Source organism: Oncorhynchus masou, chromosome 18 (genome assembly GCF_036934945.1).
Source record: "Oncorhynchus masou masou isolate Uvic2021 chromosome 18, UVic_Omas_1.1, whole genome shotgun sequence".
NCBI classification, from domain to species: Eukaryota; Metazoa; Chordata; class Actinopteri; order Salmoniformes; family Salmonidae; genus Oncorhynchus; species Oncorhynchus masou.
The window spans coordinates 58,374,919-58,396,657 of NC_088229.1; the positions used below are offsets into that span (position 1 = coordinate 58,374,919).

At 42.8% G+C, this 21,739-nt stretch overlaps 1 protein-coding gene and 1 pseudogene across 1 annotated transcript; one reads left to right on the plus strand and one right to left on the minus strand.

Moving 5' to 3' along the window:
* The first annotated feature begins 6 nt into the window (after positions 1-6).
* Positions 7-21,323, plus strand: LOC135504958 (mediator of RNA polymerase II transcription subunit 24-like). The gene is made up of 6 exons (XM_064923925.1): positions 7-90; positions 395-444; positions 569-642; positions 13,986-14,158; positions 18,418-18,498; positions 18,732-21,323. The coding sequence occupies exons 1-5, from the start codon at positions 80-82 to the stop codon at positions 18,419-18,421; spliced, it is 312 nt and encodes a 103-aa protein (XP_064779997.1). The 5' UTR covers positions 7-79; the 3' UTR covers positions 18,422-18,498; positions 18,732-21,323.
* Positions 3,520-4,362, minus strand: LOC135503806 (cyclin-dependent kinase 5 activator 1-like; annotated as a pseudogene).
* Positions 21,324-21,739: the final 416 nt, after the last annotated feature.

Below are 21,739 nucleotides of genomic sequence, written 5' to 3' on the forward strand. Positions count from 1 at the left end.
CACATGCTGTCTGGAAAAAGCCTGGACCCCCTCCTGGCTGCATATCGCAGCCACGGGAAAACTCACATCCTTTGCCCGGATGTTCATCAAGTGAGACAGACATCAACATACTGACATGTATTATATTAAAGTCCATTAGGACAGTTCAATCCACTGTATTGACAGACTCAAATGATGTTACTGTGGAGAGTCTTAAAGATGCAATCTGTAATTTGGTATTGGTTACTCCAGCCCCATTCCTCAGCTTAATAGCAAACCAAGTGGCGGGGCAGCCGTTTTGGTTGAAAAACAAATTACGGATTGTGGCTTTAAAGTCCAAATGGGAATGTCCAAATGATGGAAGAGGGACATAATGTTTGCAGGAGATGATTTATTGATGCTCTTTGCTCTTCAGGCTGAATGAGTTTCTGAAGCACTTCAGTGGAGAAGGATGTGTGTTACTGAGTATGGGACTTTTTGAATGAGATTTTACATTAATGTTGAAGACATGCTGAGTGTGGGAGCTGTTGAAACCAATTTAATATTAACATTGGGCACTATTTGTTCTATCTCGTTGCTGCCAAGGCAGCCTCGGTGCGAGCCCTGCTGTTCGACATATCCTTCCTCATGCAGTGTCACGGGTTGCAGACCTACGGATCAGAGGTTGGTCTCACACCTAGTACTAATGCTATCTATCATAGGGATGTAGGTCAGTATTCATAAAGTGTCACAGAGCAGGAGAGCTGATCTAGGATCAGGTCCCTCCTGTCCATGCCAAATAACAAATACACTTATCCTGAAGAGTTTATCATTGTCCTGCTCTTTCAGCACAACACCACTAGGTGGCCAACCACCCAATAGCTTTCTGCCTGTGCTGTCTGAGTGGCACAGCTGCAAGGCTTTGCCACATTTATATGATGTGTAGCATGATTCATGTAACATAGGTGTCATGGTCAGAACCTGGTCCTCATATAAATGGATGTTATGTCCCCCACTCCCTATTATTATATGATATGAATCCATGTTGCGACACCTCAAGGTGATCCTGTCGGACCTCAGCCCCTCGGAGGAGAGCAAGACCCTGAACCCAGACCACCCCTGCTTTAGGATGGAGTCGGGCAAGGTGGAGAGCCTGATGGCCCTCCTCAACAATGCCACTGAGCTGAAGCTAGTGTGAGTGATATTTCACTCTAGGGTCAGAATCAGACTGGCATTGTGCTTCTCAGCTGCTGGGTGAAAAAGGAGGAAGGAACAAGCCCATGCTATGGTTAAAATGTTGTTCCCCATGTTCATTTTTTATTCTATTTTTAATTTATGAGCGTAAATTAAACCAGTGCGTCCTTTCTGCACCTTCTCTTTTCCATCCGAGAAATCTTGGCATGACTCATTGTTTTCCTGAAGCTGTACTGATTGTTTTGTACTGCTGTGTGTGTCAGTCAAATGAAGTGGCACAAAATCTGCCTCAGCACACCTGCAGCCATCTTGGAGGTGTTGAATGGCGTACTGTATGTGGAGGCCATGCAGGTGATTCCAGTATTGTGTGTCATGGTCTATTTTGCTCTCGAAACCATGTCGACCGTTGAACCACAAAAGTGAACTTGCTCTTGCCGTAGTGGAAAATGAGTCATAGCATATGACTGCTGGCATTATGACTTGAGGTTGCATGTGTGCTGTTTTTAGTCCCTTCCTCATTTAAACCATTCATAAAGTTAGGTAATTTGTCGTATGAGTGGCCTGGAAGCATGTTCAGAGTTCACACACAGTGTAGAAGATAACAGACAACATTAAGGGCAAGGTGTGCATCATGGCTATCTGTGCTGTGGCCTGGCTGGTAGCCCATGTCAGGATGCTGGGGCTGGACGAGAGGGAGAAGCCCCAGACCATGATACGTCAGCTCATGACCCCGCTGTATGAGGAGAACACACTGCAGTTCTACAACGAAGGGTACACACACACACACACAGATGTATGCTCAGTACACACACACACACCAGACCCGGGTTCAATACATGTGTATTTGATTATCATTTCATATCTATTTTCTGTGTGATTGACCATTTTCAAATAATGTGGCCCAAATCAACTACTATTGGAAGTATTTTTGAATAATTTCCTATAAATAAATAGCTTACTATTTGATAGTATTTTCAAATACCATGGTTAAATGCATAAAAGTTCATTTGAGTCAGTCTTTTTGAGTGTTTTCAAATACATGCCAATAAGTGTATTTCTAAATACTTTCCAATATTCAACTACATATTTGTCTATTCAAATAAAACATATCTGAATACTTCAAAATGTACAGTACCTGTTAAAAGTTCAGACTCAATTTTTTCATTCAAGGGCTTTTCTTTATTTTGACCATTTTCTACATTTTGGAATAATAGTGAAGACATCAAAACTATGAAATAACACACACGGAATCATGTAGTAACCAAAAAGTCTTAAAACAAATAAAAATATATTTTAGATTCTTCAAAGTAGCCACCCTTTGCCTTGATGACAGCTTTGCACACTCTTGCCAGTCTCTGAACCAGCTTCATGAAGGAATGCTTTTCCAACAGTTTTGAAGGAGTTCCCACATATGCTGAGCACTGCTTTTTCCCTCACTCTGCGGACCAACTCATCCCAAACCATCTCAATTGGGTTGAGGTCGGGTGATTGTGGAGGCCAGGTCATCTGATGCAGCACTCTCTCCTTCTTTTTCAAATAGCCCTTACACAGCATGCGGAGATCATCCTTTCACCTACTCTGCGTCTCACAAAGACATGGCGGCTGTAACCAAAAATCTCAAATTTGGACTCATCAGACCAAAGGACAGATTACCACTATACTAATGTCAATTGCATGTGTTTCTTGGCACACGCAAGTCTCTTCTTCTTATTGGTGTCCTTTAGTAGTGGTTTCTTTGCAGCAATTCAACCACGAAGACCTGCTTCACACAGTCTCCCGAGTGGCGCAGTGGTCTAAGGCACAGCATCTCAGTGCTAGAGGTGTCTCTACAGACCCTGGTTTGATTCCAGGCTGTCACAACCGGCCGTGATTGGGAATCCCATAGGGCGGCGCACAATTGCCACATCGTCGTCCGGGTAAGGGTTTGACCAGGGTAGGTGGTCATTGTAAATAATAATTTGTTCTTAACTGACTTGCCTACCTAAATAAAATTTAAAAAAGTATCCTCTGATGTTGAGATGTCTGTTAACTCTAATGAACTTATCCTCTGCAGCAGAGGTAACTCTGGGTCTTCTTTTCCTGTGGCGGTCCTCATGAGAGCCAGTTTCATCAAAGCAGTTCAAAGCTTTAGCTCTGTATGGATGTTGCCTGTAATCGATGGCTTCTGGTTGGGGTATGTACGCACGGTAACTGTGTGATCCAGATACTGGGACGAAGATGTTGTCAATGCCATAGTTAATGAAGCTGGTGACTGTGGTAAACTGCTTAATGTTTCGAATGAATCCCGGAACATATTCCAGTCTGTGCTAGCAAAACAGTCCTGTAGTGTAGCATCCGCTTCATCGGACCACTTCCGTATTGAGCGCGTCACCAGTACTTTTTGAGATTTTGCATGGAAGTGATTTGCCAAACGGAGGGCGAGGGAGGGCCTTGTAAAGAGTAATCTAAAGTTTTGTCACCTCTCATTGCACAGGTGACGTGCTGCCTCTCGTTCTTCAGGTCGGCAAACAGCTGGAAGAAGTAGTGCGGGTCCGTTTTCATCTGGAGCATGTTGCCACTCATCAGGTTGAGGAGGGACAGGCAGCGGTCCCAGGAGATCTCCCTGACGGTCTCCACCAGGAAGGGTCTCAGTGGGTAGGAAGTCTCGTTGCAGGAGCAAGTCCGGCAGAAGCAGGTGATCACAACGTCCTGCAGCTGGTGCTCTGTTGCCACCTCCAAGGAGACCACCTTGCGACAAAGCATTAAGACAAAAACCACGTTGGCCGGGGCGAGGGTGCTCTGTTTCCCCCAGCCATGGCCAAGCAGGAAGCGGTCCACACTCTGCAGCCACAGTCCTGGGTCATTGGGACAGGTTCTGGAGCCGGGAGCAGTGCTTGCACAGGAACTAACCCAGGCAACACAGTGGCTCGCCAGTGGAGGCCTGGACCATCACCCTCTTGGGTGTGTCAGGGCCACAAAGTGGGAGCCTTCTTGACCTGCGAGGAGGTGTTGTCAGAGCCCTTTACTAGGTCTGGGGTGCTCTGATCCTGGGTGAGAGTGGACAGGTTGGGACTGTGGCTTCTCCAGGTTCTCGTTGTTGAGGTGGATCATGTTGTTTTGGTTGTTCTAGTTAGGCAGCACCTTCTTGGAGCACTTTTTCCACTTGATCTTGAGCGAGCGGCGCTGCATCTGTTCTTGTCTTTGGCGTTGTTGGCTGTACTGAACTGCCATGTCGTGCCCCACTACATTTTCCCACTTATTCAAAGCCGTTGTGCATCGACGTTAGGTTTATGTGTGTTCGTAAATGTGAGAAATATAATACAATTGATTTGTTCCTGTCTTGGCTAAGTAAATTACTTCTGTGTGGCTGCTAGTGCTAGCAAGCCTATTGTGTTGCATTTCAGTCTACAGTGTATGAATAACGTGTTTGCTGATGGTTTTGTATTGATCTACAGTACCAGTCAAAAGTTTGGACACACCTACTCATTCCAGGATTTTTCTTTATTTTTTACTATTTTCTAAGTTCTAGAATAATATTGAAGACATCAAAACTATGGAATAACACAGATGGAATCATGTAGCAACCAAAAAAAGTGTTAAAACAAATCAAAATATATTTTAGATTATAGATTTTTCAAAATAGCCACTCTTTGCCTTGATGACAGCTTTGCACACTCTTGGCATTGTCTCAACCAGCTTCATGAGGTAATCACCTGGAATGCATTTCAATTAACAGATGTGCCTTGTTAAAATGTAATTTGTGGAATTTCTTTCCTTAATACGTTTGAGTCAATCAGTTGTGTTGTGAGGGGTGGTATACAGAAGATAGCCCTATTTGGTAAAATACCAAATCCATAGTATGGCAAGAAAAGCTCAAATAAGCGAAGAGAAACGACAGTCCATTATTTCAACCTTTGCAGAATCGGTGTCCCCCCGATTAACATGTTTTTTTCTTTATAATGTTTTACCGGTGTGACGACCCTCCCACTCTGTCTGCTGAATTCTTTCTCTTTGCTCTTGTTTTCCTTAAGTCTTTGTTGAGAGCTTATTGTACTGAGATGGATAAGGATTGGGAGGAGGGGTTGCCTTGGTTACTGTTATCCGCTAGGGAGGTTTCACAGGAGAGCATGGGTTTCAGTCCAAATTACTTTGTGTTTGGACATAAGTCCACGCACCCTATCTGTTCTCCAGGATGACTGGAAGTCTCCCGAGCCCCCTCAGTCCCTGGTATCTTATGTGTGTGATTTCCGGCGATGCCTGTACGCCGCTGGTGAAATGGCTATCTTCACAGGAGAGGATAGAGGGCATATTTGATCTGGGAACTGAGCCTCGTCACTTTAGTCCAGGTGACGAGGTTCTTGCTCTGTTGCCAATTGTTGGTTCTCCTTTTCAAGCCAAGTTTTGAAGATCCATATACGGTTGTGTCAGTGCACTGAGCAAAACTATCTAGTTGCCACTCCAGAATGGAGAGAAGCACACCAACTGTGCTATGTAAATTTGTTAACTTCTTGAAACTCCCCATCCCGGATCCGGGATCGTGACTAAAGCCTCAGGCTCATTAGCATAACGCAACGTTAACGATTTCTGAAAATCGCAAATAAAATGAAAATAATGCGTCTGCTCTCAAGCTTAGCCTTTTCTTAACAACACTGTCATCTCAGATTTTCAAAATATGCTTTTGAACCATAGAAATTGACTAATTTGTGTAAGAGTATGCAAAGCTAGCATAGCATTTTGAGTAGCATTTAGCATGCAACATTTTCACAAAAACCAGATAACCAAATAAATAAAATCATTTACCTTTGAAGAGCTTCTGATGTTTTCAATGAGGAGACTCTCAGTTACATACCAAATGCGCAGTTTTTCCTGAAAGCGTCTGTGTGTAGGAGAAATCGTTCCGTTTTCTACATTGCGTCTGGCTACCGAAACGAACCGAAAATTCAGTCACCTACAACGTAAAACTTTTTCCGGATTAACTACATAATATGCGAAACATGGCAAACGTTGTTTGGAATCATCCTCAAACATATCTCTTCATTGATATGCAGTTCGTGGAAGCTTGCTTTCCTCTCTGTATCCCATGGAAAAATACTGGCAGGTGACTTTGCGCACCAATTTCGGCGCAGGACACCGGGCGGACACCTGGTAAATGTGGTCTCTTATGGTCAATCTTCCAATGATCTGCCTACAAATACGTCACAATGCTGCAGACACCTTGGGGAAACGACAGAAAGGGCAGGCTCATTCCTCTCGCATTCACAGCCATATAAGGAGACAATGGAAAACAGAGCCTCAAAAATCCTGCTCATTTCCTGGATGCCGTCTCATCTTGGTTTTGCCTGAAGCTCACGTTCTAGGGCACGCACAGAAAATATCTTGGTAGTTCTGGACACGTCAGAGTGTTTTCTTTCGAAAGCTATCAATTATATGCATAGTCGAGCATCTTTTTGTGACAAAATATCTTGTTTAAAACGGGAACGTTTTTCATCCAAAAATGAAATAGCGCCCCCAGAGCATCAACAGGTTAAAACCCTGTTAAGCACGTTCCTTTGATGCTGAACAGGGGGAGTCTACAAAGGACGGAAAACCTGTTATTTTGGCTGATACCGTTATTTCGCTGGGTTCTTGTCATGCTAGGTCTGTGCATGGGGAGGAAGATGTTCCTGGTCCCGACGATTGCATACTGCAGGGTTGATTGAAATGACAGTCTTCTCACTCAACTACCTGTTGATGGGCGGGAAGAGATGGTTGGTCTGATTCAGAGATTTCTATGTTTGTTTTCTGATACACCTACACGTACAAACTTAGTAGAATACATTATTGACGTTGGAGATACTGACCCCATTCGTCAGCAGTTCTATAGAGTTTCTTCAGAGAAACTACATTGTCTGGATGCTAAGGTCAGGTACATGCTGAAGAGTGATATAGCAGAGCCTTCTTTCTCCAGTTGGGCTTCTCCATGTATCTTGGTCAATAAACTGGATGGGACAAACAGTCACTAAGCCAGATTAATTTCCTCTTCCTCGGATAGAGGACTGCGTTGATCAAGTCAGAGCAGCTCAGTTTGTGAGCAAATTTGACCTGTTAAAGGACTATTGGCAGGTGCCACTGACGAGTAGGACACGTGAAATCTGCCTTTATTACACCCTCTGGTCTGTACTCCTATTCGATTGAGTTTTGGCCTGCGTAATGCACCTGCCACTTTTCAGCGACTTGTGGACAGGGTGAATGTCCATGTGACTGACCACTTATTTTGTGTTTGGTATTTTTTGTCCTGTTCTATTGCTCCTGTCTGTTCCCTTCTGGTCTCATTTTCTTCTTTCCTCTTAACAGTTGCTTCTTGTGTGCAAAGGTTGCTGAGGTCTGGGGAGGATGAGGTTTGCTGGGGCAAGTGGGAGTGTGAACACGTACCCCTCATGGATTTGGTAGGCAGGCTGGGGGGGGACCCCTCCCACTCTGTCTGACAAATGATTTCTCTTTGCTCTTGTTTTCCTTAATAGAATGTAAGTAGGCGGAGCTGGGAGGGTCATCAGCAACATGGGACACACCTCGGCCCGGGTGTGTCCCAGGATAAATGCACCACTTCCCCATTTCATTGAGGAGACTCTCTCCATGTAGACACAGATTTTGGTTGTGGCATTTTTTGTGTCTGTTTGCGTTGGCACCTTTCAACACCCCTCATTATCATTTATGCACGCAACCACTCACTTACACTACTGATTACTGACACACATGTCATTGTTAATTGTATTTAGTTTACTTTAGTTAAGGAATAACTAAATACATTTATCTCCACGTTGTCTCCCTTTTTTGTTACGAACTTTGAGCCGGTTCGTGACACCAGATCTAATGTGATGTATTTTCCTACATTAATTTCACATTTCCACAAGCTTCAGTGTTTCCTTTCAGTTGGTATCAAGAATATACATATTCTTGCTTCAGGTCCTGAGCTACAGGCAGTTAGATTTGGGTATGTCATTTTAGGCTAATTTTAAAGTGTCCGTTTCTTATTAAAACATGACGGTCAGGCCATCTGGAAAATTTCGGGAGCAAAAAGTTACAAGTGCAGTTGCAAAAACCATCAAGCGCTATGATGAATTGACTATGATGAAACCATCACAGGAAAGGAAGACCCAGAGTTACCTCTGCTGCAGAGGATAAGTTCATTAGTTACTAGCCTCAGAAATTGCAGCCCAAATAAATGCTTCATGGAGTTCAAGTAACACACATCTCAACATCAACTGTTCAGAGGAGACGGCGTCAATCAGGCCTTCGTGGTTGAATTGTGCCAAAGAAACCACAACTAAAGTACACCAATAAGAAGACTTGCTTGGGCTAAAAAACACCAGGAATGGACATTAGACTGGTGGAAATCTTCAAGGCACACTTAACCAGCATGGCTACCACAGCATTCTGCAGCGATACTCCATCCCATCTGGCTTGCGCTTAGTGGGACTATCATTTATTTTTCAACAGGACAATGACTCAACACACCTATAGGCTGTGTAAGGGCTATTTGACCAAGAAGGAGAGTGATAGAGTGCTGCATCAGATGACCTGGCCTCCACAATCACCCGACCTCAACCCAATTGAGATGGTTTGGGATGAGTTTGACCGCAGAGAGAAGGGAAAGTGACCAACAAGTGCTCAACATATGTGGGAACTCCTTAAAGACTGTTGGAAAAGCATTCCAGGTGAAGCTAGTCCGGAGAATGTTCAAGAATGTGTGCAAAGCTGTCAAGGCAAAGGGTGGCTACTTTGAAGAATCTAAAATATTTTTGGATTTTAACACTTCTGGTTACTACATAATTCCATATGTGCTATTTAAGTGTTGATGTCTTCGCTGTTATTCTACAATGTAGAAAATAGTCAAAAATAAAGAGAACCTTGAATGAGTAGATGTGTCAACTTTTGACCGGTACTGTATGTCCCAGAATGTCTGTGGAAACTGCTTTAGGTGCACATTGTTTAATCCCTCTATTTGAAATGGGGGGGGGGGTAGAAAACAGTTATGTCTCAAGCCTCACTGGAGAGATAAATGCGCTACAATCATAAATTGCCCTTTTCATGTAAAGCTCAACATGAGAAACTTTGATACGAGATGGTGCTGGAGAACAAGGCTGACGTTTGATGTATTCCTAACCAATTGTGTTTTTTTTGTCTTTGCGTTTATCTTATTTTCTACATAATGTTGCTGCTACCATCTCTTATGACCGAAAATAACTTCTGTGCATCAGAAATGCGATTACTCACCATGGACTGGCAGATCCCTTTTTTCCCTTTAACGAGTCTCCGACTTGAGTTTTTTACTGCTTCCCCATGAACAGGTGTAAAGAGAAGGCAGAGAAAATGGGGCCAGAGGGCGAGCTGCCTTCTGAAAATTCGTAGGTTATTGTATAAACCCCAATTATTTCCATTCTTCTAGCAAATGTGCAATCTTTGGAAAATAAAATTGATAACCTACGCGGAAGATTAAACTACCAACCTGACATTCAAAACTAATCTCATATGCTTCAGGGAGTTGTGGCTGAACAGAACAGTGGCATCTGGTAAGACAAAGGGCGACGGACTACTTATTTTTGAAAATAACAGCTGGTGCACGATATCTAAGGAAGTCTCAAGGTTTTGCTCACCTGAGGTAGAGTATCTCATGATAAGCTGTAGACCACATTAACTACCGAGAGAGAATTTCATCTGTATTTTTCATAGCTGTCTACATACCACCACAGACTGATACTGGCACTAAGACATCACTGAATGAGCTGTATTCCACCATAAGCAAACAAAGGCGCTCCTAGTAGCCGGGGACTTTAATGCAGGGAGCTTAAATCCGTCTTACCAAATTTCTATCAGCATATTAAATGTGCAACCAGAGGGGAAAAAACAATGGACCACCTTTACTCTTATTATTCTATCCTCCTGATTCCTGCTTACAAGCAAAAGCAGGAAGCACCAGTGACTCGATCAATAAAAAAAGTGGTCAGATGAAGCAGATGCTAAGCTACAGGGCTGTTTTACTAGCACAGATTGGAATATGTTCCCGGAGTACACCACATCAGTCATTGGCTTCATCAATAAGTGCATCGATGACGTCGTCCCCACCTTGACTTTACCTACATACCCCAACCAGAAGCCATGGATTACACGCAACATCCGCACTGAGCTAAAGGCTAGAGCTGCCGCTTTCAAGGAGTGGGACTCTAACCCGGAAGCTTATAAAAAATCTTACGAACCATCAAGCAGGCAAAGCATCAGTTTGGGATTAAGATCGAATTGTACTACACCGGCTCTGACACTCGTCGGATGTGTCAGCGCTTGCAAACCATTGCAGACTACAAAGGGAAGCACAGCCGAGAGCTGCACAGTAACATGAGCCTACCGGACGAGCTAAACAACTTCTATGCTCGCTTCGAGGAAAATAACACTGAAACATGCATGAGAGTACCAACTGTTCCGGAAGACTGTGTGATCACGCTCTCTGCAGCCGATGTAAGACCTTTAAACAGGTCAACATTCACTAAGCCGCAGGGCCAGATGGATTACCAGAACGTGTACTGCAATCATGCGCTGACCAACTGGCAAGTGTCTTCACTGACATTTTCAACCTCTCCCTGTCTGAGTCTGTAATACCAACATGTTTCAAGCAGACCCCCATAATGCCTGTCCCCAAGAACACTAAGATAACCTGCCTAAATGACTACCGACCCATAGCACTCACGTCTGTAGCCATGAAGTTCTTTGAAAGGTTGGTCATGGCTCACATCAACACCATTATTCCAGAAACCCTAGACCCACTCCAATTTCCATACCGCTCTAACAGATCCACAGATGATGCAATCTCAATTACACTCCACACTGCCCTTTCCCATTTGGACAAAAGGAACACCTATGTGAAAATGCTATTCATTGACTACAGCTCAGCGTTCAACACCATAGTGCCCACAAAGCTCATCAATAAGTTAAGGACCCTGGGACTAAACACCTCCCTTAGCAACTGGATCCGGGACTTCCTGATGGGCCACCACCAGGTGGTAAGGGTAGGTAACAACACATCCGCTACGCCGATCCCCAACACGGGCTCCTCAGGGGTGCGAGCTCAGTCCCCTCCTGTACTCACTGTTCATTCATGACTGCATGGTCCAAGCACACCAAGACAGTTGTGAAGAGAGCACAACAAAACCTATTCCCCCTCAGGAGACTGAAAATATTTGGCATGGGTCCTCAGATCCTCAAAAGGTTCTACAGCTGCACCATCGAGAGCACCTGGCCAACCTGACTGGTTGCATCACTGCCTGGCATGGCAACTGCTTGGCCTCCGACCGCAAGGCACTACAGAGGTACTGGGCCATACGCACTACCATCACTGGGGCCAAGTTTCCTGCCATCCAGGACCTCTACACCAGGCTGTGTCAGAGGAAGGCCCTAAAAATTGTCAAAGTTTCCAGCCACCATAGTTATAGACTGTTCTCTCTGCTACTTCACGGCAAGTGGTACCGGAGGACCAAGTCTAGGTCCAAGAGGCTTCTAAACAGTTTCTACATCCAAGCCATTAAACTCCTGAAAATCTAATAAAATGGCTACCCAGTCTATTTGCATTGCCCCCCCCCCCCCTTTTACACCACTGCTACTCGCTGTTGTTATCATCTATGCCTAGTCACTTTAATAACTCTACCTATATGTACATATTACCTCAACTAACCGGTGTCCCCGCACATTGACTCTGTACCAATACCCCCCTGTGTATAGTCTCACTATTGTTATTTTACTGCTGCTCTTTAATTACTTGTTACTTTTATTTCTTATTCTTAATCATATTGTTTTAAAACTGTGTGTTGGTTAGGGGCTTGTAAGTAAGCATTTCACTGACCACCTGTTGTATTCGGCACATGTGACTAATAACATTTGATAACACAATTGCATTGTGTGCACATATGCCGCGTTCATGTGCTAGTCGTAACTAGAAAACTCTGAAATTTTAAACTTGCTAACTGGTTGGAGTTATACACGTGATACATTCAACAAGTCAGCAAGTCTGACATTTCAGAGTTCCAGTCTAGCATGTGAACGAGGCATAAAACCACCAAAAGACGCAGCCTAATTGTAAACAAAGCCACTTGTCTGAAGCACCAGCAGCTCAATGCGCTGTTATTTTTTTATTTTAAAAACCATTTGTATTGGGATGGTCTATCCTTGCATGTAACAAAAGTTACATGGATATAGATGTTTTTATTTTGACCAAGCGTTTTTAAATGGCCTACACTTTTCCCCAAAAAATTAACTCTGCAAGAAAATAAACATCCTCTCACTGTCAACTGTGTTTATTTTCTGCAAACTTAACATGTGTAAATATCTGTATGAACATAACAAGATTCAACAATGGAGACAAAAACTGAACAAGTTCCATAGACATGTGACTAACAGAAATGGAATAATGTGTCCCTGAACAAAGGGGGGGGGGTCAAAAGTAACAGTCAGTATCTGGTGTGGCCACCAGCTGCATTAAGTACTGCAGTCCATCTCCTCATGGACTGCACCAGATTTGCCAGTTATTGCTGTGAGATGTCACCCCACTCTTCCACCAATGCACCTGCAAGTTCCCAGACATTTCTGGGGGGAATGGCCAAGGCCCTAGCCCTCACCCTCCGATCCAACAGGTCCCAGACGTGCTCAATGGGATTGAGATCTGGGCTATTCGCTGACCATGGCAGTACACTGACATTCTTGTCTTGCAGGAAATCCCGCACAGAACGAGCAGTATGGCTGGTGGCATTGTCATGCTGGAGGGTCATGTCAGGGTGAGCCTGCAGGAAGGGTTCCACATGAGAGAGGAGGATGTCTTACCTGTAATGCACAGCATTGAGATTGCTTGCAATGACAACAAGCTCAGTCCGATGATGCTGTGACACACCGCCCCAGACCATGACGGACCCTCCACCTCCAAATCAATCCCGCTCCAGAGTACAGGTCTCGGTGTAACGCTCATTCCTTTTGACGATAAACACAAATCTGACCATCACCCCTGGTGAGACAAAACCGTGACTCGTCAGTGAAGAGCACTTTTTTTGCCAGTCCTGTCTGTTCCGGCGACGGTGGGTTTGTTCCCATAGGCAACGTTTTTGCGGGTGATGTCTGGTGAGGACCTGCCTTACTACAGGCCTACAAGTCCTCAGTCCAGCCTCTCTCAGCCTATTGCGGACAGTCTGAGCACTGATGGAGGGATTGCGCGTTCCTGGTGTAACTCGGGCAGTTGCCATTCTGTACCTGTCCCGCAGATGTGATGTTCGGATGTACCGATCCTGTGCAGGTGTTGTTACATCTGGTCTGCCACTGCGAGGACGATCAGCTGTCCATCTTGTCTCCCTGTAGCTCCGTCTTAGGCGTCTCACAGTAAGGACATTGCAATTTATTGCCCTGGCCACATCTGCAGTCCTCAGGCAACATGCCTGAGGCACTTTCATGCAGATGAGCAGGGACCCCTTCTTTTGGTGTTTTTCAGAGTCAGTAGAAAGGCCTCTTTAGTGCCCTAATTTTTCCTAACTGCGACCTTAATTGCCTACCGTCTGTAAGCTTTTAGTGTCTTAACGACAGTTCCACAAGTGCATGTTCATTAATTGTTTGGTTCATTTGAAAAAGCATGGGAAACAGTGTTTAAACTCTTTACAATGAAGATCTGTGAAGTTATTTGGATTAACTTTGAAAGACAGGGTCCTGAAAAAGGGATGTTTTTCGTTTAGTCATTAAAGTAAAATAAAAATAAAAATATTTGAATGTGTGTCTGTCTCTGTGTGTATTTACTCTTACTGTATATCATTTAGGGTATGTATCAATCCATTTCTCATTCCTATGTGTCTCAGGAGCTGCTGAAGGAGACTCACCAGGAGTGGGCCAACCGGGTGGTGCAGCTGCTTTACAGCATTTTCTGCCTAGACACCCAGCAAATCACCTTCACCCCGCTGGGCCACACCCTGCTCACAGACTCGGCCTACTGGCACAGCCTGGCAGACCCGCCCAGCAAGGCCCTGGCCAAGTAAGACTGAGTCCTCCAAGTCATCTAGTTTCTCTGATTCTCAATGACAATGCTATGATAATGTGCCATGTGTTAGCTAAATCATAGGGGCTTGCTATCTGGCTTAATAGGTGACTGTAGGGGACAGTTTCCAGAACACAGATTAAACCTCGTCCTGGCCAAAAAAAAACACTTTCAATTGAGATTCCCCATTAGTCCAGGGCTAGGCTTAATCTGTGCCTGGGAAGCCGGCCCTAGTTAAACATGGTCCCTGTACAGCAGGGTTCCCCATCTGAGCGTCTGCTCAGCTCCAATGAGGACGAGGCGGTGGTCCTCTAGTCTAGGTGAGACTGCTGCTCTCTGGTGTCAAAAAAAGTACATCAGGGACCGGTTCAGCAGGCAGACAGAAATTATATGAAAGAAAGTTATAGAACATGTTAAGATAAAAAAAATATATATAATCATAAATAACATAACATGATGCCACAATACTTTAAAATACAATGGGATCAACAACATTGCATTCAACTCATATTACTGGCCTTTATGACGAGGTGAAAAGAAAGAAGCCTGTGTTAAAAAATCCACTCCAAATCATTCTGTTTGCAACAAGGCTGTTAAGTAATACTGCAAGACAACACGGCAAATCAATTAACTTTTTGGCCTAAATTAAAAACTACAGGTTTGTGTCAAATCCAATACAACACAGAGTGAAACCCTCTCTATTTTCAAGTATTGTGATTACATGTTATGGGTATGCTTGTCATCGACCAGGACTGTGTAGTTTTTCAGGATCAATATGAATGGAGCAAAGCCCAGGTAAAAAGTTAGAGGAAACCCCGCCTCAGTCTTTCGAATACCTAACCCTGGGATAGTTTTATTTTTCAGCGAGACATTTACTCAAATGTTTATGCCAAAAACACACCAGAATAGCTTTCCAATAGGTGTTACTGAGTTGTTTAGTCTCAGTCCTGACTTAAATGTGCTTGAAAATGTTTGAATATTGCTGCCCATTAATGATTCCTAACCAAATTGAATCAGCTTGAACAATTTTGACAAAAATAATGAATATATGTTTCCCTATGAGTTGTGCAAAGTTGGCAGAATCTTAATGGAGAGTAATCCAATTATGATATTTAAGTTTTTATTTTATTTTTTTAATTTATTTTTTAAAATTTGGAACATTTTCTTTAACTTTCTTTCACTTTGAAAATGTGGAGTCAGTTGTGTAGATCTGTATGAATATGTAATTTAATAGATGTAATTTTAAGGTAGAGAAAAGGGGGTGTAGACTTTCCATCTATATGGAGAGCCAAGTTTCAAAATACAAGTTTTACATGGCGTTTTACTTTTTACTGTGCCTTCGGGGTTGACTGCATTCACCCAGATTCCATGAAGGTTTTTATGACCGAGTAGGGTTCTGAACCTCCAACTGCAAGTAGACACAAGCTCTCTAAACCAAATGACAGGCAAACAATAACAACTGTTTTCATAAGAAAAAGGGTTACTTTTCCCCCATATCACCAGGGTGAAATGGGCAATTCTAAAAGCTCCACTAGGTAAATGTAATTTACTTGCCTTAACATGATTTAAACCTGCCTTGGGCAAAACTGTGATCACGGAGTACAGCTTGAAATTTGAGCAATCGTGGCCATTCTGTATAGAAATGAAACTTCCCTGCGTCAAATCACACAGTATATTGCATTACTCTGGAAAGCAATAGCACACTTCTGTTGAATGAGGAGGTTTAGTGGACTAATTAGTGTCAGGTAGAAACCCAGAGTGCAAGAAGGTGGTGTAGAAGAACATTTTGGAAAAACACGCACTTTAAATATTACATACACACTATACATGTGTATGTATAGTGGAGGGAACAAGGTCATTTAGAAACTTCTATTTCCCTGCTATGGACTTGAAATAGGAGGGAGTGTCCTCATAGACTCACTCATATGATAAAAAATGTTTTAATTTCCATAAGGGAAGAGGACCAGTGAAAACTTAGGGTGTTAGCCAATTTTGACATGTGGCAAATAGTGTTCTCATAGCTGTGTGAATAAGGTTAGGATTAGGTAGGTTTAAAATCTGATTTTAAGAAGATAAATTGTAGAAATAGGTGGGGTTTAGCCATAATTATGACTTTGTGACTAATAACTAGTGATGACCAAATTTAGGGCAAATTAGAGAATTGGAAGTAACCTTATTCAAGGAATCTCTTTATGTCAGAGGAGTGACACAAATACACTGAGTTGATTTACATGATTATGACAGTTGGCCGAGTATGGCATTAGTCATATAAACGCCTTACTCTGCTTATCTTAATCGGTGTAAGATCATAATCGAAGTAAGCATATGCCAATTAAAACACCTGGTTTTCTGAGCAATCTTTCCAATTTTTAGGACATCAGAGTTACAGCGGTGTATTTGATCTGCGCATGTGCTAGCTCGAGCAGCGTGAGTTTCCTTCTTTTGCGCGAGTGAAGTGAGTTTGGGAAAACTGAGTATGCATCTTAGAAATAGTTTTCACATACAAACTTTATGTCTAAACTTTGTGTCACAGAAATAACATGGTTGCTGTGGTAGAACGTTTGTTTATTGGCTATTTTCGGCATTTATCAAAGTCCCATCAGGTAGCCTGATTTCAGATGTGTCCATGTAAACATGATTATTAGGGAAGTCATTCTTCTTGCAAAAATATAAACACAACATGTAAAGTGTTGGTCCCATGTTTCATGAGCAGAAATCAAAGATCCCAGAAATTGTACACAAATTTGTTTACATCGCTTTTAGTGAGCATTTCTCCTTTGCCAAGATAATCTATCCACCTGACAGGTGTGGCATATCAAGAAGCTGATTCAACCGCATGATCATTACACAGGTGCACCTTGTGCAGGCGACAATAAAAAGCCACTCTAAAATGTGCCGTTTTGACCACACTACACAATGCCACAGATGGAGCGTGCAATTGACATGCTGACTGCAGGAATGTCCACCAGAGAGCTGTTGCCAGAGAATTTAGTGTTAATTTCTCAACAATAAGCAGCCTAGCACTTCATTTTAGAGAATTTGGCAGTACGTCCAACTGGCCTCAGAATTGCAGACCACATGTAATCACGCCAACCCAGGACCTCCACTTCCGGCTTCTTCACCTGTGGGGATCGTCTGAGACCAGCCACCCGGACAGCTGATGAAACTGTGGGTTTGCATAACCGAAGAATTTCTGCACACTGTCAGAAATAGTCTCAGGGAAGCTGCATGCTCGTCATCCTCACCAGGGTCTTGACATGACTGCAGTTTGGCGTCATAACCGACTTCAGTGTGCAAATGCTCACCTTCTCTAACGTGCCAGTGGCCATCGAAGTGTGCTCTTCACGGATTAATCCCAGTTTCAATTGTACCAGGTAGATGGCAGACCGCGTTTATGGGGTCGTGTGGGCGAGTGATTTTCTGATATTGTTGTGAACCCCATGGTGGTGGCGGGATTATGGTATACGAGCAGGCATGAGCTACGGAAAACAAAAACAATTGGATTTTATCAATGGCAATTTGAATGCACAGTGATGTTGTGCCATTCATCTGTCGCCATCACCACATGTTTCAGCGTAATGCACGGCCCCATCTGTACACAATTCATGGAAGCTGAAAATGTCCCAGTTCTTCCATGGCCTGCATACTCACCAGACATGTCACACATAGAGCATGTTTGGGATGCTCTGGATCGACGTGTGCGACCGTTTGTTCCACTTCCCGCCAATATCCAGCAACATCGCCCACCCATTGTAGAGGAGTGGGACAACAATCAACAGCCTGATCAATTCTATGCGAAGGAGGTGTCGCGCTGCATGATGCAAATGGTGGTCACACCAGATACAGATTTTTTGTTGTTGTTTTGTTATCCTCACCCAACCTTTTTATTGTTACCAACAGTATCTGTATTCCCAGTCATGTGAAATCCATAGATTAGGGCCTAATTTATTTATTTCAATTGACTGATTTCCTAATAGGAACTATAACTCCGTAACATCGTTGAAATTGTTGCATTTATATTTTTGTTCAGTATATTAATCTGACGTCACAATAATCGTAATATTGTGTGCATGTAACCGTACTCACTGACACAACTTCCATATGGGGTCTTTAACCTTGGCTGCCTATGAACCACAATAACCCCCATACTCTTTTGACTTTGCTAATGAAGACACTTTTTCCTCTTTCTCCATTCCTGTTGATTGTCACTATAATGACCTTTAATCTTTTCCCTGTCTCTTGTGGTTGTGTTGTAGGTGACCGCTCCATGTCCACCTCCCTATCGGCCTCCCAGCTCCACACGGTCAACATGAGGGACCCTCTCAACCACGTCCTAGGTTAGAACCATGCGCCGGTCTCAAACCTTTAGCACCTATTAGGCATTGTGGCTTACCAGTATGGCTTACCAGGGCATGCCTTTAATGTTTTAGTGCTTCTCATAACGATTTCATTCTAGCTTATATGTTTGATTAAGTCGCTCTGGATAAGAGCGTCTGCTAAATGACTAAAATGTGATTTTAGTGGAGCCCAGGACAGATCCACTCTGCTCTCTCTCTTTCTCCCTCTAAAGCCAACCTGTTCCTGCTGATCTCATCCATCCTGGGCTCCAAGAAAGCGGGGCCACACACCCAGTTTGTGCAGAGCTTCATGAAGGAGTGTGTGGAGTGCCTGGAACAGGGCAGCTGCGGGAGCATCTTGCAGTTCAAGCCTTTCACCATGGTGAGAGGGGAGTTGACCGTGGGGGAGATGAACTGTGGTAGTCTAGGGGAAGGAGAGTAGTTATGTAGTGATATCAGTTGATTGTTAGTTCTACGCAACTTAGGTAAGAAATGTGACCTCGACATGGGATTTTTACTCAACACATTCTGGGGAGACATATTCCTGCAATGATGAGTTTTTTTTTTGTTTTTGTTTTTTGATAATGATAATTTTACCATTTCTACCTTCTATGTTTAAAAAAAATCTTAGTACATCTGGCCCCAAGTCTCCAGCTGACCTCATTCTTGCATCCACACTTTTATAATGATGCTTTTAACGTATGATTTTTTTAAAATTACTTCTCATTCCTCTTGTTTCTTTGTTCATACTTTTATTGAATTGTATTATTTTATGATTTGAAGAGCTACAGTGGAAGTTGGAAGTTTACATAAACCTAAGCCAAATCAATTTAAACTCGGTTTTTCACAATTCCTGACATTTAATCCTAGTAATAATTCCCTGTTTTATGTCAGTTAGGATCACCACAAGAATGTGAAATGTCAGAATAATAGTAGAGAGAATGATTTATTTCAGCTTTTACTTCTTGCATCACATGCCCAATGGGTCAGAAGTTTACATACACTCAATTAGTATTTGGTAGCATTGCCTTTAAATTGTTTAACTTGGGTCAAACGTTTTGGGTAGCCTTCCACAAGCTTCCCACAATAAGTTGGGTGAATTTTGGCCCATTCCTCCTGACAGAGCTGGTGTAACTGAGTCAGGTGTGTAGGACTCCTTGCTCGCACACGCTTTTTCAGTTCTTCCCACAAATGTTCTTTTGGATTGAGGTCACGGCTTTGTGATGGCCACTCCAATACCTTGACTGTGTTGTCCTTAGGCCATTTTGCCACAACTTTGGAAGTATGCTTGGGGTCATTGTCCATTTGGAAGACCCATTTGCGACCAAACTTTCATTTCCTGACTGATGTTACTTCAATATATCCACATCATTTTCTTGTCCTCATGATACCATCTATATTGTGAAGTGCACCAGTCCCTCCTGCAGCAAAGCACCCCCACAACGTGATGCTGCCACCCCCATGCTTCACGGTTGGGATGGTGTTCTTCGGCTTGCAAGCCTCCCCCTTTATCCTCCAAATATAATGATGGTCATTATGGCCAAGCAGTTTTATTTTTGTTTCATCAGACCAGAGGACATTTCTCCAAAAAGTACGATATTTGTCCCCATGTGCAGTTGCAAACTGTAGTCTGGCTTTTTTATGGTGGTTTTTGGAGCAGTGCCTTCTTCCTTGCTAAACGGCCTTTTAGGTTATGTCGCTATAGGACTAATTTTACTGTGGATATAGAATCTTTTGTACCTGCTTCCTCCAGCATCTTCACCAGGTCCTTTGCTGCTGTTCTGGGATTGATTTGCACTTTTCACACCAAAGTACGTTCATCTCTAGGAGACAGAACACGTCTCCTTCCTGAGCGGTATGACTGCTGTGTGGTCCCATGGTGTTTATACTTGCGTGCTATTGTTTGTACAAATGAACGTGGTACCTTCAGGCGTTTGGAAATTGCTCCCAAGGATGAACCAGACTTGTGGAGGTCTACAATTGTTTTTCTGAGATCTTGGCTGATTTCTTTTGATTTTCCCATGATGTCATCAAAGAGGCACTGAGTTTGATGGTAGGCCTTGAAATACATCCACAGACACACCTCCAATTGACTCAAATTATGTCAGTTAGCCTTTCAGAAGCTTCTAAAGCCACTACATCATTTGCTTTCTGTTTAAAGGCACAGTCAACTTAGTGTATTTAGACCCACTGGAATTGTGATACAGTGAATTAGAAGTGAAATCTGTCTGTAAACCATTGTTTGAAAAATTTCATGTCATGCACAAAGTTGATGTCCTAACCGACTTGCCAAAACTATAGTTTGTTAACAAGAAATTTGTGGAATGGTTGAAAAACGACATGTAAACTTCCAACTTCAGCTGTATATAAATAGTTAGAATCTGGAGAATGCCACGTAAGAAGTGTGTTGTCTGTCTGTCTGTCTGTCTGTCGGTCGTTGGCATCACTGACCTGACTCTGCCCCTGGGGAGGAGCGTAGCAGCAAAGGCCAGCTTAGTCTTATGGTACCCTGATGGTTCCCAGGGCTCAGCTCACCCACCTCTGCCTTCTCCATGGATTCTATTTCCCCAGTCACTCAGGGGCAAAACCAGCTTCACACATAAATAAAGATTTTACTTAGTCATGCATTAGTGTCAATGTGAGACTAAGAGAAGATCTGACAAAGTGGAAGTTAGGATTCACACTTCAAAGCTTGGGACTCCACTTAGATGGTGTTTCATCACTTTGGCATAGAAATGCCAGTTTCACGATACTCCAAAGTTGGTTAACAACTGTTATGTAATCCTGATTGCTTCATCATTCATTAAAATGTAGGTTGACTTTCATTTTGATCATCTCTATGGTTTCTCATTTCAATAGTCTCTATGGTCAGTAATACAAAACTGTCAAATTAAAAGTTTTCACAATCTTGGAATCATTATTCATAAAAAGTGTACATATTGTTATCTTTATAATAACGCCTCATGAAAATGTAAATACCTTCTAAATTAAGATATTTTATAGGTGTTTTTAAATATGCTGATAATTTTCAGAATTCAAATATTTTCACTTAAATACAAAGTATATACAGTACCAGTCAAAAGTTTGGACAACTACTCATTCAAGGGTTTTTCTTTATTTTGACTATTTTCTACATTGTTGAATAATAGTGAAGACATCAAAACTATGAAATAATATATGGAATCATTCAGTAACCAAAAAAGTGTTAAACAAATGTAAATATATTTTAGATTCTTCAAAG

Excerpts from the sequence above, each read along its gene's own strand:
- LOC135504958 (XM_064923925.1), top strand. Across the intron at positions 445-568 it reads AGAAGGATGTGTGTTACTGA|CCTCGGTGCGAGCCCTGCTG; the intron begins GTATGGGACTTT and ends CTGCCAAGGCAG. Across the intron at positions 643-13,985 it reads TGCAGACCTACGGATCAGAG|GAGCTGCTGAAGGAGACTCA; the intron begins GTTGGTCTCACA and ends TATGTGTCTCAG.